The following is a 16,282-nucleotide window of genomic DNA, read 5'->3' on the forward strand; positions in this document are numbered from 1 at the left end:
CCTACAGAAAGAAAGAGAGGAGGTCTCCACCAAATGGGTTTCTTCGTTTCTCTGTTTTTGTGAATCTCATCTGATCTAGAGATTTGATACTGCATGCACTTGAATGTTGAGATGAAATGAACATATTCCTACAGTCTGTCTGCATTCAGACCTCCAACTGAGGCTTACAAAACTTCCACTTATAGAACACCTGAAACTAATCTACATTATGTATGATCCCTGTGACGATGCAGTCTACATGATTTTATAAAAATATGCTAATGGGTGAATATAAAGTAACTGGAATATGTTTCATGCAAAAGGTATTGTTACAAAGCTTATTGTCTACTGAGTGTGGTCATCCTATTTGTACAAAGATATCACTCTTGTATCTGAAACTAGAAATATGAAATATAACTCTGAGGGCCTATTGTAATTATGCAAAGTGTGGGCCATTAATGGTGGTTTGGAATCTTAAGGGCTCCTATTAACCAGGAGAATTGACTGTAGATGGCTCTATTTGTAGGCAAGCCTTCCTGTGATCCAGACTGGGAGGAATGAAGGCTTGGGTCTTACAGTGACATGTGATAATGGCACATGAACTGGAATCCATCTTTAACCTGGTGTTTTTCCATTGTGAGGAGGGATGGGAACCCAGAGGGACAAAGGATTCCCGCCTCATGCAAAGAATATTAATGGTGGAACAGAAAAGTGACGCATCATGAGAACCCCTAGCCAGCACCTGAGCTGGAACAAGACTGAACCAGGGGAAAGAATTTAGCATCTCTGAAGCATCTCTGAGGGTGAGATTATCTGCATTCAGTTTGATAACATAGATTGCGTTTTATTTTATTTTGCTTGTGTTTTGATTTGTCTGTACTACTGGAACCACTTAATCCTACTTTCTGTATTATAAACTCACTTTTTACTTATTAATTAATCAGAGAATGTTAATATCTGTGGCGAACAGCCTGCAATCTCTCTATCAGTTATAGAGGGAGACAATAATATTTACCCTGTATAAGCTTATAGCAAATGGATTTATTTGATTAGACTCCATTGGGAGTTGGGCATCTGAATGTTAAAGAGGAACACTTCTGTAACTGCTTTCATGTAACCTGCAGCTTTGGGCAAATAATTCTGACCCTTGGTCTGTTCGAGCAGATGGCGTGTCTGGCTCAGCAAGACAGGGTGCTGGTCCCAGGCTGATGGGAAGACAGGGCTGTCAAGGTTCCTCCCTCACTCTGAACTTTAGGGTACAGATGTGGGGACCTGCATGGCACTTCTAAGCTAATTACTAGCTTAGATCTGGTATCACTCCACCATCAGTAATTTCAGTGTCTGGTTCACTCTCTTTCCAAAAAACCTTCCACTCCTGCGGAGCCCTGAGAGCTTTTTCACCAAGTCCTGGTCAACACCGATCCAACCCTTGGATCTTAAAAGAAGGAGAAATTAAACACCCCCTCCTTTCTCCCATCAACTCCTGGTGAGTCCAGATCAATCCCCTTGGATCTAAAAACCAGAAAAATCAATCGGATATAAGAAAAAGGCTTTTAATTAAAGAAAAGAGAGGTAAAAGAAAAGCTCTCTGGAAAATTAGCATACCAGCTACTCTCCAGACAACAGATTCAAAACAAGAGATATTCTCTTGGCACAAATTTAGTTACACACAAAAAAATACCCAAATACCAAATTTTATTCTACCTCTAATTGCATAAGACAGGTTACAAAGAAATAAACATAAACCTATTTATTCCTTTCTAAAACTTACTACTCTGATAAGAGGCTGGTTCCTTGATCTTTTCCACTCCAGCTGAAACTGAAACTCTCAACAAAGGAAAAATTTCCCTCTTTCCTTTTGAAACATCTTGTTCCCCCATTGGTTCCTCTGGTCAGCTGTTAGCTAGGCTAGGTGAACTTTTTAACCCTTTACAGGTAAAAGAGTCATTAACCTTTAACCATCTGTTTATGACACAGGGGTAGAAGTAGTCGTGGCACATCAGGTGGCAGATACCAGAGGGTTTCTGTCACCTAACCCGTCATAGTCCCAAACCTGCAGACAGATTTACACTCATGCTAATAGTCCGTACTCACACTTAATGTCAATAAACTATTCATGTTTACTACATTCACAGGAGTAAAAGCTTTTTCTGGAGTGGGCGTTATATGCCTGTTTATATGAGCATTTGTATTTTCACTAAACCTACCAAATTGAAAAGTGAGATCTGTAAGATGTTAATTAGGCCTGCACTTTCAGAGAACCCTAATTCTGGGTACTGAGGAACAGGCAGGAGCAGATTTTGAATACAATGGAAATGACAATGTAAAGATGGGTGCTTGGAGTTACATGGAGGGACCATGTGTGCAATGAATGAAGTAGGGGAAATGTGAAGATGGTAAACCTTATAGAAAACCTGAGGGAGTCCTGGAATAGATGGTTTGGCCATGTGAAAAGAAAATCAGAAGACTATATAGGAAACAGGGATTTCAACTTAGAAATGGAGGGTAAGGGAAGGGTTGACAGACCCAGACAGGACAGGTACTAGGGTTTTGAATGCCCTAGGTGGACAGCAATTTCGCCGCCCCACACACTGGTCCTGCGGCTCCCGTGGAGCTGCCGCAGTGGTGCCTGCGGGCGATCCACCGGAACCGCGCGAGCAGCCGACCGTCTGCAGGCACCACTGTGGCAGCTCCACGGGAGCTGCCTGCCACCCCCTCCGGCAGCGCCCTGACCCAGGGTGCTCCTGGGCTGCCGGCTGCCCCGGCGGCGCCCTGACCCAGGGGACACCCTGGGCTGCTGGCTGCCACCAGCAGCTCAGACTCCCTCTCTGTCTAAGCAGCAGCGGATGCTCAACCATTTAAAAAAAATTGGGGGGCGCTTTTTGGCGCCCCCAAATCTTGGCGCCCTAGGCAACCGCCTAGTTCGCCTAAATGGTTGCACCAGCCCTGTCCAAATATCAATCAGGAGTACCTCTACCGAAATCAATGGTCAAATCAACCTCTCACTTATGCTGGTGTAAATTAGGAGTAACTCCAGTGAAGTCATCATAGTTACACTGGTGTAAAACTGAAATAAGTGAGAATATAACCAGACTGCATGGTGTGGGGGGAAAGGGAATTTGCTTCTTCCTGATCCCGTAGGCAATTTTCTCACACCATGAGTGTTGGTTACCTGGATAATGTGATTATAGAGTCTGATACTCCTCCCACTCACACTACTGTTGCATTGATTCTGCCCACATTAGCACCAATTTAATTCTACTCACAGGAAAGGAAGCCACTCAGATACCACCTATTTTAGATTCATTTCCAGCTACCCTGCTGTTCCCTATCATAATATTTCCACACACCCTCAGACAGTGGAAGCAAATCATAACTGTCCCTGTGATTTTACACTGATGTAAACCCACTAAAGTCAAAACCATGATACGCAAAGTGTTGTATCATGGCCAGTAAACTCAAAGTCCAGTCTGAATCTTAATCTCTTACTCTTCACGTGGCCACATGAGGGGGAAGCTATTAAGATCCCTGCTTTGAAGAAAGGGAAGGTGACACAGCAAATCATTCTGATTTCTCATTTCTAGGAACCCGTGGAAGTGTGAATGAGGGCCTCAGAGAGAAACAAAGAGAGCTCTTCTGTGCTAAATAATAACAATAATAATAAGTAATAAAACTCATTATGACAAACAAGCCCATTTTAATTGATATTCCCAGCAGAGAGAAACATGAATCAGGGGTTGCTTGGCCCTGCTGCCCTTATTCAGACAAGTAGCTCTTCCTCACACCAGGAGTCTCATTGTATTTAATAGAACTGCTCTAATGAGTAAGGGCTGCTGGCACGTGCAGTGATTCACAGCATCACCCCATCAGATGAGCTCCCATTATCTTGATTTTATTGCAACGTACAATTATTACATATAAAATAGTTTGCTATTTGTCCTGAAATTCATAATCTCGCTAACAGCTTTTCTCAAGGCCTCCTTGACCTCTTTGCTTCTCAGACTGTAGATGAGGGGATTGACCAAGGGAATCAGGACAGTGTAGAAGAGAGAGAACACTTTGTGCAGGTCTTTCAGTGTCTTGGTGTCTGGTAGCAGATAGACAAAGATTAGCATCCCATGGTAGAGTGTAACCACAATGAGGTGGGAGGAGACGGTGGAAAATGCCTTTTGCCTCCCGGTGGTGGAAGGAATTCTCTGGATGGTGGCGATGATACGCATGTAGGATGCCAGGGTTAATAGAATGGGGAGCTGTGTTAGTATGGAGGAGAACAGGAAGGTCACAAGGGCCATCAGGCTGGTGTCACTGCAGGACAGTTTTACTAATGGGTTGTAATCACAAAAGAAATGGTCAATTTCATTGGGGCCACAAAAAATAATTTGTGATATCCAACATTCAGTGATGGTGCAAGCCCCAAAACCACTTACCCAAGACCCAGCAGCCAACCAGAAGCAGAGCCTGCCATTCAAAAGGGCTGCATGCTGCAGTGGTTTGCATATCGCTAAATACCTATCATAAGACATCACTGATAAAAGAGAACATTTCACAGCTACCAGTGAACGAAAGAAATCAAGTTGTGCAATACAGACCTGGACAGAAATGGTTCTGTCCTCAGTCAGGGAACTATCCAGCATCCTGGGCAGGATGGTTGAGGCACAGCAGATTTCCAAGCAGGACAAGTTCCCCAGGAAGAAGTACATGGGAGTGTGACGGTACTGATCAGCCATAACTAGTGCAATGATGAGGATGTTCCCCATCATAGTCACAATGTAGATCACTATAAACAGCAGAAAGAGAAGAATCTGCAGTTGAGGGAGATTCCCAAATCCTAGGAGGATGAATTCTGTGCTGAACGTTTGATTTCTCCAGTCTGTGTCTGCCATGGACTCTATCAAGAAATGTAGTTAAATAAATAACCTATGAAATATGACATTAAAAAGACAATTTGAGGTTATGTGGTGTCATTTAATTTTGTTGATGTTTAAATGTAGTCATGGATGAGCTTTGCAGGATCTCTGCTTTTCTATGTATCTTTTTCCTGCCAGTACCATGTTTATAAATACTGTAACCCCACACCCCCATCTGGCCTGGTACCGCAATTATCCCCCATTATGCTGTGTAATATAGTGCTATGGGTGAAATCTGGGAGTCAAGAAAACAAGGTACTATTCCTGACTCAGCGTGACCTTGAGAAAGCCATGTAGTTCTGTACCCCAGTTTCCACAGCTGTAAAATGAGGATAATGGTACCTTGTAAAATGGCTTGTTATCTTCCAGTATTTAACATCTTTACAGTGCTCTGAGACTATTGACAGCTTTCTGTACATACTCACAAGTAAAGCCAAACACACCGCCTTGTCACACTGAGAGCTGATTTTTACCCCAATGTGTAAGGGCTTGTCTACATTGGCAAGTTTTTTCGATGAAACTAATGTCACCAAGGAAAAATCGACAAAAGCTAAGTTGCCAAAGCGTGTCTACATTTGCTCCCTCTGTCGACAGTTCGGGGCCACTTTGGGGGCATCTTTGTCGACAGTGAGAGCAATGGACTGTGGGTATGTATCTCACAGTGCCTAGTGACAACATCCGTCACCAGGTGCTATGGGAGTGCGGAAACGGAGCACGGTGCATCCTGGGAAGTGCAAAATGTACCGTCATGCACCGCTTTGTGTTCCACCTTCTCTAAAGGTCTCTGGCTTCCTTTCACACTGTTTTTTACAACTTTCAGTCTTTTGTAGTGTGAGCCAGCATCTGCACTGAGAGAGGATGGATCCCACACTTCTCTCCTGTGCGCTGTTAGCTGTCATGAGGACCTCATGCATGGCAGCATAATTACTTTCAGAGTTACTCGCAAAGTTAGCAGAGGATGAATCGCAGGCACCCAAGTGTGATATGGATGGCAGCAACTTATCAGTGCTTTGTGCATTCACAGAGCAGCTGCATACGGTAGAGTGTTTCTTTTGGGCTAGAGAAACAAGCACTGATTGGTGGGATCGCATTGTCATGCAGGTGGGGGATGACTACCAGTGGGTACAGAACTTTAGGATGCATAAAGCAAACTTCATGGAGCTATGTGCTGAGCTGGCCCCTGACCTTGGTGCAAAACCACCAGATTGAGAGCTGCCCTTTCAGTCAAGAAGTGTCTTGCAATCGTGTGGAAGCTGGCGAATCCAGACTGCTACTGGTCAGTCGCAAATCAATTTGGAATAGGAAAGTCCACTGTTGGAGTTGTATTACTCCAAGTGTGCAGGGCAATAAATCACATCCTGCTGCATGACTCTGCGAAATGTGCATGCAGTAGTAGACGGCTTTGCAGAGCTGGGTTTCCCTAACTAGGGCAGGCCGATTGATGGCACACAGTCCAATTTTAGCACCAGACCACCTTGCCTCTGAATACATCAGTAGGAAGGGATACTTCTCCATGCTGTTTCAGCTGCTTGTGGATCACCAGGGACATTTCATAGACGTCAATGCAGGCTGGCCTGGAAAGGTGCATGATGAATGCATCTTCAGGAACAGGGGTCTGTACAGAAAGCTGCATGTGGAGACTTCCTTTCCAGACCACAAGTTTACAGTGAGGGATATGGAAATGCCCATAGTAATCCCAGGAGACCCGGCTTACCCTTTACAGCCCTGGCTCATGACACCTTATACAGGGCACCTGGACAGCAGCAAGGAACATTTTAACAATGGGCTGAACAGGTGCTACATTGTAGTTGAATGTGCCTTTTGGCCATTTGAAAGCTCGCTGGAGGTGTTTAAATGGCAGGCTAGACATTACCGAGGATAATATTCCCATGGTCATAGCTCGTGCTGCCTTTTGCATAATTTGTGTGAATCTAAGTGGGAAATGAGGCAGAGTGCTTGGCTGCACAGTTTGAAGAGCAAGATGCTAGGGCTGCCAGAGGAGTCCAGAGGGCTGCTATTAACATCAGAGAGGCTTTGACAATGAGGGGCTGTAACATGTCTGCTTTGCAGTTGCTTCCCAGTTGCACCCATGTACACTCTTGAGGCCCTAGATCCATGCAACACAATGCTTTAGGAACCTGTTCCCAAGAGTGAATTGATTGCTATACACTTTTGTAGAACACGGAATGAAAATGCTGTGCCATTAAATACCTTAGCCTTTATTTATTGTTAAAAAGGGTAAAACCTCACAACTGTGTGTAGCTCCAGCTATCATTGTGCAAGTTGTGAGAGGGGGTGGAGTGATGGGGAAAACTCAGAAGTGCTGTGAAATGAAAAGGAATGTGTGGGCATAGAGGGGGGTAGAGTTGGCAAAGAATTATGCATCTGCTGCAGAGGCACTCGAACTCGGATCTGCTCAGTCTGCAGCTGTATCAAAGACTTGAGCAACTCTGTCTGATCCTCCATAACTTTTATGATCCGCTCTGTTTCTTGCCTAGCAAAAGCAACATTATCTTTTCTGTCCTTCCTTTCAGCTTCACAGCACTCTTTCCGTTCCCTGGTCTCTCTCTCATCTTGACTTCACCTAGGTTTTTTTCTTATCTGCCGCAGCTGGTTCATGGGAGTGTGTCAGGGTTCCCTCCCCACTCTGAACTCTAGGGTACAGATGTGGGGACCTGCATGAAAGACCGTCTAAGCTTATTTCTATCAGCTTAGGTTAAAAACTCCCCAAGGCACAATTTCTCTCATATACCTTGGATTAAATAATGCTGCCACCACCAAGTGATTTAAACAAACATTTAGGGAGGGCCATTTGGAGCCCTACCTTCCCTGAATATCCCCCCAAACCCCTATACCCCGTTTCCTGGGGAGGCTTGAGAATATATCCTCAACAATTGGTACAGATGAACACAGAACCAAACCCTTGGATCTTAAAACAATGAAAAATTAATCAGGTTCTTAAAAGAATAGTTTTAATTAAAGAAATGGTGAAAGAATCACCACTGTAAAATCAGGATGGTAAATATTTTACAGAATAACAAAAGACTCAAGAACATAGAGGATCTCCCCTCTAGGCAAAACCTTAAAGTTACAAATCTAGGGATAAACCTCCGTCTAGACAAGGAAAATCACAAGCCAAAATAAAACTAAGTTAACGCATTTCCTTTTTGTTACTTTCTAAATCTAATTGAGTTGGATTGCTTGCTTTCTTGATCTGTCTCCGGCACTCACAAAGAACAGACAGAACAAAGCCTTTTCCCCCTCCCCAGATTTGAAAGTGTCTTGTTCCCTTATGGGTCCTACAGGTCACTTGCAGCTGCAACTGAATAGACCCCTCTCCCTATATACTGATCCGATCCAACAACTCAGCGGTCATCCAAGTGGGAGCATATTTGGTGTGATAGCCGGTCATGCTCACCTGGGAGGCCAGCAAACTGGAAATGAGATTTAAAATTCCTGGGTCTTACAAGGGAGAGTCCTCTGCTAACGTCTATGCTTAGGGTGACCTATCTATAAGATGGGGATAATAATATATTTTCATGATACTATTGGAATGTAGTGAGTTGCTGTGAGGATTGATCAGTTTATATTTGTCCAGGATGGGTAACTGAACCAGGTGAAATTTTAACTCTGTGGGGAAAAAAAACACCATCACATGTGAGGGTATTCCAGGAGTAACACATGAAGTCAGACTGGCAGCCAGATACCGAGATAGTGATTTCAGTGAAGTAACAAGAGTTACACGAGTTGAGGATCTAGCCTATGGGATCACAGCAAAAATAAATCTACTGAAGTCTATAGTCTAAAGTTCAATATTTGAATAACTTTCTGTATGGCTAGATTTTTCTCTCACTCACCCCATGTGTACAATTATAGTGAGTGTAGGTCTCCTCTCACTCATCCCAATGTAAATCAGGAGTAATCCCTTTTGCACTCAGTGGGACTGATTCTCCCGGGGCTTATCTTGGTGTTAATCTGGAGTGACTCCACAGAAGTCAATGGACCATATTTTCCTCTCATTCATCCGGATGTAAATGAGGAGCAACTCCACTGAACACCATGAGATTTGATTCTCAACACAACAGTGTGAATTAGGAGTAACTAATAAAATCAGTGGACCCAAATTTATTCTCACTTATGCTGATGCACAATCAAGAGGAAATCAAGTGAAGGAACTTCAGTTACACTGAACAAGAACAAGACATTAACCTCCTTCTGCCCCCAGCCCACCTTCCCAAAAATAACTGATGAATCTCTACATTCTGGAATCAAAATGTTACATTTCAATTTCTTGACCCAAAACTGAATGTTTTGTGTAGATTTGGCCTGTGTTGACACTGATCTCTGTATCTGTCAGAGTCGCTGCGGTATCCCATGGGAACTGCAGTTCCAAGTCCCACATTTTCTTTCTGCTCCATGGGCCTTCATCTCTGGAAAGACTATATCTCCCATGGTGCACAGTGGTCTCTCCCTGTTGCTGAGCTGCTGCAGTGGATCATGGGGCATGTGTGGAGAGGGAAGTGCGTAACTTTACCCTTTGTTCAATGCTCGATAGATGTGGCCTGGTTCTCTGCTCACTCACACCTTTGTAAATCAGGAGTAACTCCACTGAAGTCAATGGGGATGATTATCCTCTCATTCACCGCAGGGTAAATCAGGAATAATTTCATTGGCATCACTGGGGATGATTCTCCTCTCACTCATCTGATTGTAAATCAGGCATAACTCCTCTAGAGTCATAAGAATGACCATACTGGGTCAGAGTAATGGTCCATCTAGACCAATATCCTATCTTCCAAAAGTGCCCAATGTTAGGTGCTTAGAGGGAATGAACAGAAGAGGATAATCATTGAGTGATCCACTCTCAGCTTCTGGCAGTCAGAGGTTTAGGGACACATAGAGCATGGGGTTGTGTCCCTGACCATCTTTGTTAATAGCCTAACCCTAACCCTAACCCTACCCTCTATGATCTTATCTAATTACTTTTTGAATCCAATTATATTTTGGTCTTCACAACGTCTACTAGCAATGAGTTCCACAGGTTGACTGCGGGGTTGTGTGAAATACTTCCTTATGTTTGTTTTAAACCTGCTGCCTATTAATTTCATTGTGTGAACCCTGGTTCTTTATTATGTGAAGGGGTAAATTACACTTCCCTCTTCACTTTCTCCGTACCATTCATGATTTTATAGACCTCTATCATATCCCCCTTAGTCATCTCTTTTCCAAGCTGAACAACCCGAGTCTTTTTAATCGCTTCTCATATGGAACCTGTTTCCTAATCATTTTTGTTGCTCTTCTCTGCACACTTTCCTGTTATATATATTTCAGATGAGGTAACACAAACTGCACATAGTATTCAAGGTTTAGGCACACCGTGGATTCATATACTGGCTTTATAATATTTTCTGTTTTATTATCTATCCCTTTCTTAATGATTCCCAACATTCTGTTAGCTTCCTTGACTGCTGCTGCACATTGAGCAGATGTTTTCAGAATTTTATCCTCATGACTCCAAATCTCTTTTTGAAGTGGTACAGCTAATTTAAGACTCCACCTATGTTTTATGGATAGCTGGGATTATTTTTTTCAATGTGTTTACTTTTCACTTATCAACACTGAATTTCTTCTGCCATTGACATGACCTTCAACCCGTTTTGTGAGACCTTTGTAACTCTTCCAGTCCAGCTTTGGACTTAATTAATCTTTGCCATAATTTTTGTGATGGGGCAAGGCCAGCTGCTACAGGTTAAAGTTGAGGAAAAGGTAATGTTAGTCCCCAGGCTAACAAATCCTAGGACCTGCTAACCAGATGGCGTTGGCTCAGGTTCATAAAGGCACCTGGAGCCAATTAAGATCTTTCTAGCAAGGCAGTAGAGATAGCTACTTTAATTAGAACACCTGCAGCCAATAAGCAGGCTTAATCAGGGCACGCTGGCTTTTAAAAAGAGCGTCACTCAGTCAGGCAGGAGGAGCCAGAGGGAGAGTTGTGTGAGGAGCTGGAGCAAGAAGCAGAGCTGAGAGTGAGAGAGTGTACTGCTGGGAGGATGAGGAGGCCAAGCGTTATCAGACACCAGGAGAAAAGGTCCTGTTGGTGAGGTTAAAGAAGTGTTTGGAGAAGGCCTGGGAAAGTAGCCAGGGAGTTGTAGCTGTCATGCAGCTGTTACAGGAAGGCACTATAGACAGCTGTGATCCACAGGGCCTGGGCTGGAACTGGAGTAAGGGTGGGCCTGGGTTCCCCCAACCTCCCAACTCCTGATCAGACACAGGAGGACTGACCCAGATTTGTGGGTTCCACAAGAGGGGAAGATCACTGAGGTGAACAAATCCGCCAATAACGCAGGACCCACCAAAGTAGAGGAGGAAATTTGTCACAAGATGGTGTCAGGGGTTGGGATCTTTGGTGTGCACAGCATGTTGGAAAAAAACAGGAGGTGTGATTTTAAAAAAAAAAAAAGGATAGGGTTTTATTTTTTTTCACCTCAATGGATGATGTAGTGCGGGCCATGATACACGCACACCGACGCGAGCAGAGGCTACCGTGCCAGGCAGCCACCACAACAGGAGGCGGGCGGCTGCAGAAAGAAATTAATTGCCTGCTGATGGACCAGGCTTCTCAAGACTGAGCGATAGGTTGGCGGGAACTGGTAAACCAGGTAAAGACTCCTACAGAGCTGAACGTGGCCATGATGGGAGGCAGCTCATACGGGCCAGCACTGGCTGCAGAAATGACGGGAGGATGATGTAGAGGCATACCTTCTGGCCTTTGAAGGGACACCCCTACAGGAGGCCATGCCTAGAGGTCAGTGGCTGCATCCTTGTCCATTCCTATGTGGGAGGCCACGAAGCCTACCCATCATCTGGCCTGAGAAGGCTGCAGCAGACTACCGCCCAACTGACAGCAGAGATCCTGGATAGATCTGGATAGTAACAACTGCACGTGCGGGCCCAGTGGTATCACGAGTGGAGGACCAGGAAGACAAAACGCTACAGTCCCAACTGTATGACCTCATACTCTTGCATGAAAGTGTTGCACTCGAGTCCCGGAGTCCGACAAGATACTAGGAAAAAAAAGGGGTTTGGTCATTCGACGGTACATGAGGGCACTGCCACCAGATCTCCGCAATGGGTTGTCAGAATGATCCGTCCACCTATGATGCAGATGATCATGCTGGTAGAAAGACACATGACATCCAGGGAATTGACCTGACTACCCACGGAAAGCCCCCTTCATAGCAAACACCCAACCCAGCCCTGGAAGGTGGGCAGCCAAACCCCTGAGGAGTCGTAGGTGGAGGAAGAGGGGGGCCAAAAGCCAGTGAAGACCCCAGAAGGAAGGGATTGGCCTGAGTGGGGGAACGCCTGAAGACAAACCCCTAACCCACATGATAGGGAATGATTAGAAACAATCATAGATGTTATGCATGTGGGGAGTGGGGACACATAGCAGCACAGTCGTCCAGCACGAGGAGCCTATGCAATGCCACTTGAGGGATTGGCAAGTCCATGCTCCCTTATCTACCTCGCGGGCATCGCATTAGCCCCATAACTACACCAGGCCGGTGAAGTATAAATGGAGTGGAGACTACAGCGCTTGTGGACTCAGGGAGTGCTATCACCTTGTATCGGGTAGACGCTGTAAAAGTAGCCAGCTGCTACAAAGCCAACGCGTAGCAGTGACATGCGTGCATGGGGCCATGAGTCATTACCCCACCATCCCAGTGAGATAGAGCGTTCAGGGAACCCCATGAGGTGACAGTGGACGTAGTTCCTAACACTCCATATCCTGTAGTCATTGGGAGGGAGTATCCAGGGTTTGATAATTTACTCCCCCAGAGAGGCTGGAGGGAGATGGGAACCTTTTGGCAGCGACTCATTATTGGGAATGTCAACCCCCAATGTTTTCAGAGTTTTCTCAGGATCTATTCTCAGCCCCCAAAAGCCCGGAGACAAAAAGGAAAGGAAGGCGGAAGGCCTTGGGAAACCGGATCCTGCCCAGGGCCAGAAGACCATGCTAGTAGGCGATGGACATGAGCAGCCATCAGAGAAACTACAACACAGAAGTGAGCCGGAGGCTGGCCCCGCCATGATGGTGATCGAGCTGTTGGACAGAAACAGAAGCTGCCCCTGGGAACTCAGGCAGGTATAGTCTTGGGAGAGAGACTTTCGAGAGGACCAGGCAGAGGACTCCAGAATATGATAACATCAAGAAAAGAGGTGGCTGAGATAGATGGGACGACCAGTGGAGGGGAAGGTCCAGGGTCCAGGACCCTACTTATAGCGGAGAAAAGACCTCCTGTACGTATGGTGCAAATGCAGGAGCAGGAGATACATCAACTTCCGGTGCCACAAAACATCAAAAAGCCATATTGAGCCTCGCCCACAGTCACCTGTTTGGAGGACACTTAGGGTAGAGAAACCCAGGCCAGGATCTGCGGAGGTTCTTCTGGCAGGAGTACATGAAGACGTCAGGCGACACTGCACCCTCTTGGCCACAGTGTCAGCTACATAGCCTCACCCACACTTGCGGGCCCCTTTGATACCTCTTCCAATAACAGAGGTACCATTTGAATGCATAGCCATGGATTGATTGGGCCCTGGAGAAGACAGCTCGGGGTCACCAACATGTTCTGATTGTACTAGGCTATGCAACCGCGTACCGCGAGATCTGTTCCCCTATGCAACACAGCTTCCAAGACAATAGCTAAGGAGCTACTACAGATCTTTTCCGGGTTGGGCTACCCAAGGAGATACTGACTGATCAAGGAGCACCTTTCGTGTCCAAGTTGATGAAAGATCTCTGTTCATTGCTCATGTACAAGCCTACGGACTTCTGTATACCATTCACAAACAGACGGCTTGTGGAGGTTCAATAGGACCCCAGGCCATGATCAGGAAAGTGGTGAGCCAGGATGGGAAAAGACTGGGATATCCTATTGCTTACCTCATGTTTGCCATCCGGGAAGTCCACAGGCCTCCACAGGTTTCTCGCCATTCGAACTAGATTATGGGCACCATCCCGGCGCATATTGGATATAGCCAGAGAACTGGGAAGAGGAGCAAATCCGGAAGAACGTAGTTGAGCATGTACTACAGATGAGGGATTGGATAGCTCGAGTTACACCCATTGTACAAGAAACACGTGGAGAAAGCACAGGAGACCCAACGAACCCATTATAACCACCAAGCAAAGCTTCGACGTTCCAACCGGGGATCGAGTAATGGCTGGTGCCACAGCAGAAGCAAGCTGTTGGCCCAGTGGCAGGGACTACGAAGTGATTGAAGCCGTGGGAGGGTAAACTATAAGGTGCAGCAGCCAGGCCGCAGGAAACCTGAGCAAAATTACCATATCAATCTTCTAAAACCTTGGCATGATCGAGAGGCATGCTTAGTTCACCCGGAGAACCCTTCCCCGAAGGAATAACTTACACGACAAGTGAGGATATCCCCACTTGACGCCATCAAAAGGTGAGGCAGCTGACATGATTAATCGCAATCAAGATGTGTTCTCTACAAAACGGGGCAGACTACTAAGACTATCACCATATCCGCACACTCCCGGAGCCCAGGTAACACTGGAGATCCTACCGAATCCAGCAGCCAAAAGAGAGGAAATCAGGGCTGAAGTAAAGAAAATGTTAGAATTAGGCGTATTGAAGAATCCTACAGTCAGTGGTGCAGTCCAATAGTTCTAGTGCCCAAACTGATGGTACATGAGATTTTGTAATGACTTTCGCTGACTGAATGAAGTATCCAATTCGATGTGTACCCCATACCATGACAACGACTGGTTGACGCGATCTGGGTAGTGCCCGATTCTTGACTACACTGGATCTGACAAAGGGTATTGGCAGATTCCCCTGACCAAAGAAGCTAAAGAAAAGACCGCGTTCTCCACCCCGGAGCGCTATTCCAGTACAAGTCCTCCTTTTAGGGCTAAATGGGCCCAGCTACGATCCAGCGCCTCATGGATAAGCTGCTGCGCCCCCATACTAGTCATGCAGCCGCATACCTAGATGAGTCATCATCCATACTCCAGACTGGGAACCCATTGGAGAAAGTTGAGGCTGTACTACGCACCTTAAGGCGGGCTGGCTCACCACTAATTCTGCTAATGCGCCATAGGACTGGCAGAGGCTAAGTACTGGGATATATTGAGGAAGTGGTATTGTGAAGCCCAAACTAATAACTAGAGGCAATTCAAACTGCCTCGCTGACCCGAAAGAAGCAGGTCCGTGCGTTCCTGGGTGTGGTAGCTACTACAAAGTTTTATTCCCCACTTCACCAGTAGGGCATCCTCTAACGGAACTGGTTAGGCCGGAGGTCCAGACATGGTGAAGTTGACCGACGCAGCGGAAGAGGGCATTCATAGACCTTCGGACAGCTCTCTGTAATGAGCCCATCCTCTAGTCCCGAGACTTCACCAAGGAATTTATTTTGCAAACAGATGCTTCCGAGGTGGGTTGGGGGCAGTTCTGTCGCAAATGATTGGACAGAAGAACATCTCCGATCCTCTACCTAAGCAGAAAGTTGCTCCAAGAGAACAGAAGTATGCAGTAGTCGAGAGAGAATGCCTTCCTGTCAAATGGGCGATGGAAACGCTGCGGCTATTACCTCTTAGGCCGGCGATTTACTCTTGTGACTGACCATACACCCTTCAGTGGATGAAGAGAAATAAGGAAAAGAATGCAGGGTCACCAGGGTGTCTTGTCCTTCCACCATTCCAGTTCTGCCTACAGCACAGGGCTGGATGCCACCACGGCAAACGCTGATGGTCTTTCACGAGCACAGTGCCTGGCGTCCCAAGTTGCCCAACCCTATGGTGTTGAGCAGAGGGGGGAGATATGTGATGGGGCAAGGCCAGATGACTACAGTAAAGTACTGAGAAATAAGTATGTGACGCCCAGGCTAAACATATTCCCTCGTATCCTGGTAACAAATGGCAGTTGCTCCTGGTTAATCAAGGCACCTGGAGCAATTAAGATCTTTCTAGAAGGCAGTAGAGATAGCTACTTTAATTAGAACACCTGCAGCCAATCAAGGCAGGCTAATCAGGGCACCTGGGTTTAAAAGGAGCTCACTCCAGTCAGGCAGGGAGGAACCAAGAGGAGAAGGAGCGTGTGTGGAGAGCTGGGAGCAAGAGCAAAGGAGCTGAGAGTGAGGAGTGTACTTCTGGAGGATTGAGGAGGCAAGCATTATCACACCAAGGAGGAAGGTCCTGTGGTGAGATAAAGAAGGTGTTTGGAGGAGGCTATGGGGAAGTAGCGAGGGAGTTGTAGCTGTCATGCAGCTGTTACAGGAGGCCATAGACAGCTGTGATCCACAGGGCCTGGGCTGGAACCCGGAGTAGAAGCAGGCCCGGGTTCCCCCAAACTCCCAAGCTCCTGATCAGACAC

General features: G+C 46.1%; 1 protein-coding gene across 1 annotated transcript; it reads right to left on the reverse strand.

Annotated features, from left to right (window-relative positions):
- Positions 1-3,890: 3,890 nt before the first annotated feature.
- On the reverse strand, positions 3,891-4,862 carry LOC116836590 (olfactory receptor 10A4-like). Its single transcript, XM_032800284.1, has one exon. It carries the CDS (start codon positions 4,860-4,862, stop codon positions 3,891-3,893), a length of 972 nt encoding a protein of 323 aa, XP_032656175.1.
- Positions 4,863-16,282: the final 11,420 nt, after the last annotated feature.

This window comes from Chelonoidis abingdonii, chromosome 25, assembly GCF_003597395.2.
Source record: "Chelonoidis abingdonii isolate Lonesome George chromosome 25, CheloAbing_2.0, whole genome shotgun sequence".
Classification (NCBI taxonomy): domain Eukaryota; kingdom Metazoa; phylum Chordata; order Testudines; family Testudinidae; genus Chelonoidis; species Chelonoidis abingdonii.

What these genes read in the sequence shown, in the direction of transcription:
- LOC116836590 (XM_032800284.1), bottom strand. Translation starts at nt 4,862, where the DNA reads ATGGCAGACACAGACTGGAGAAATCAAACGTTCAGCACAGAATTCATC.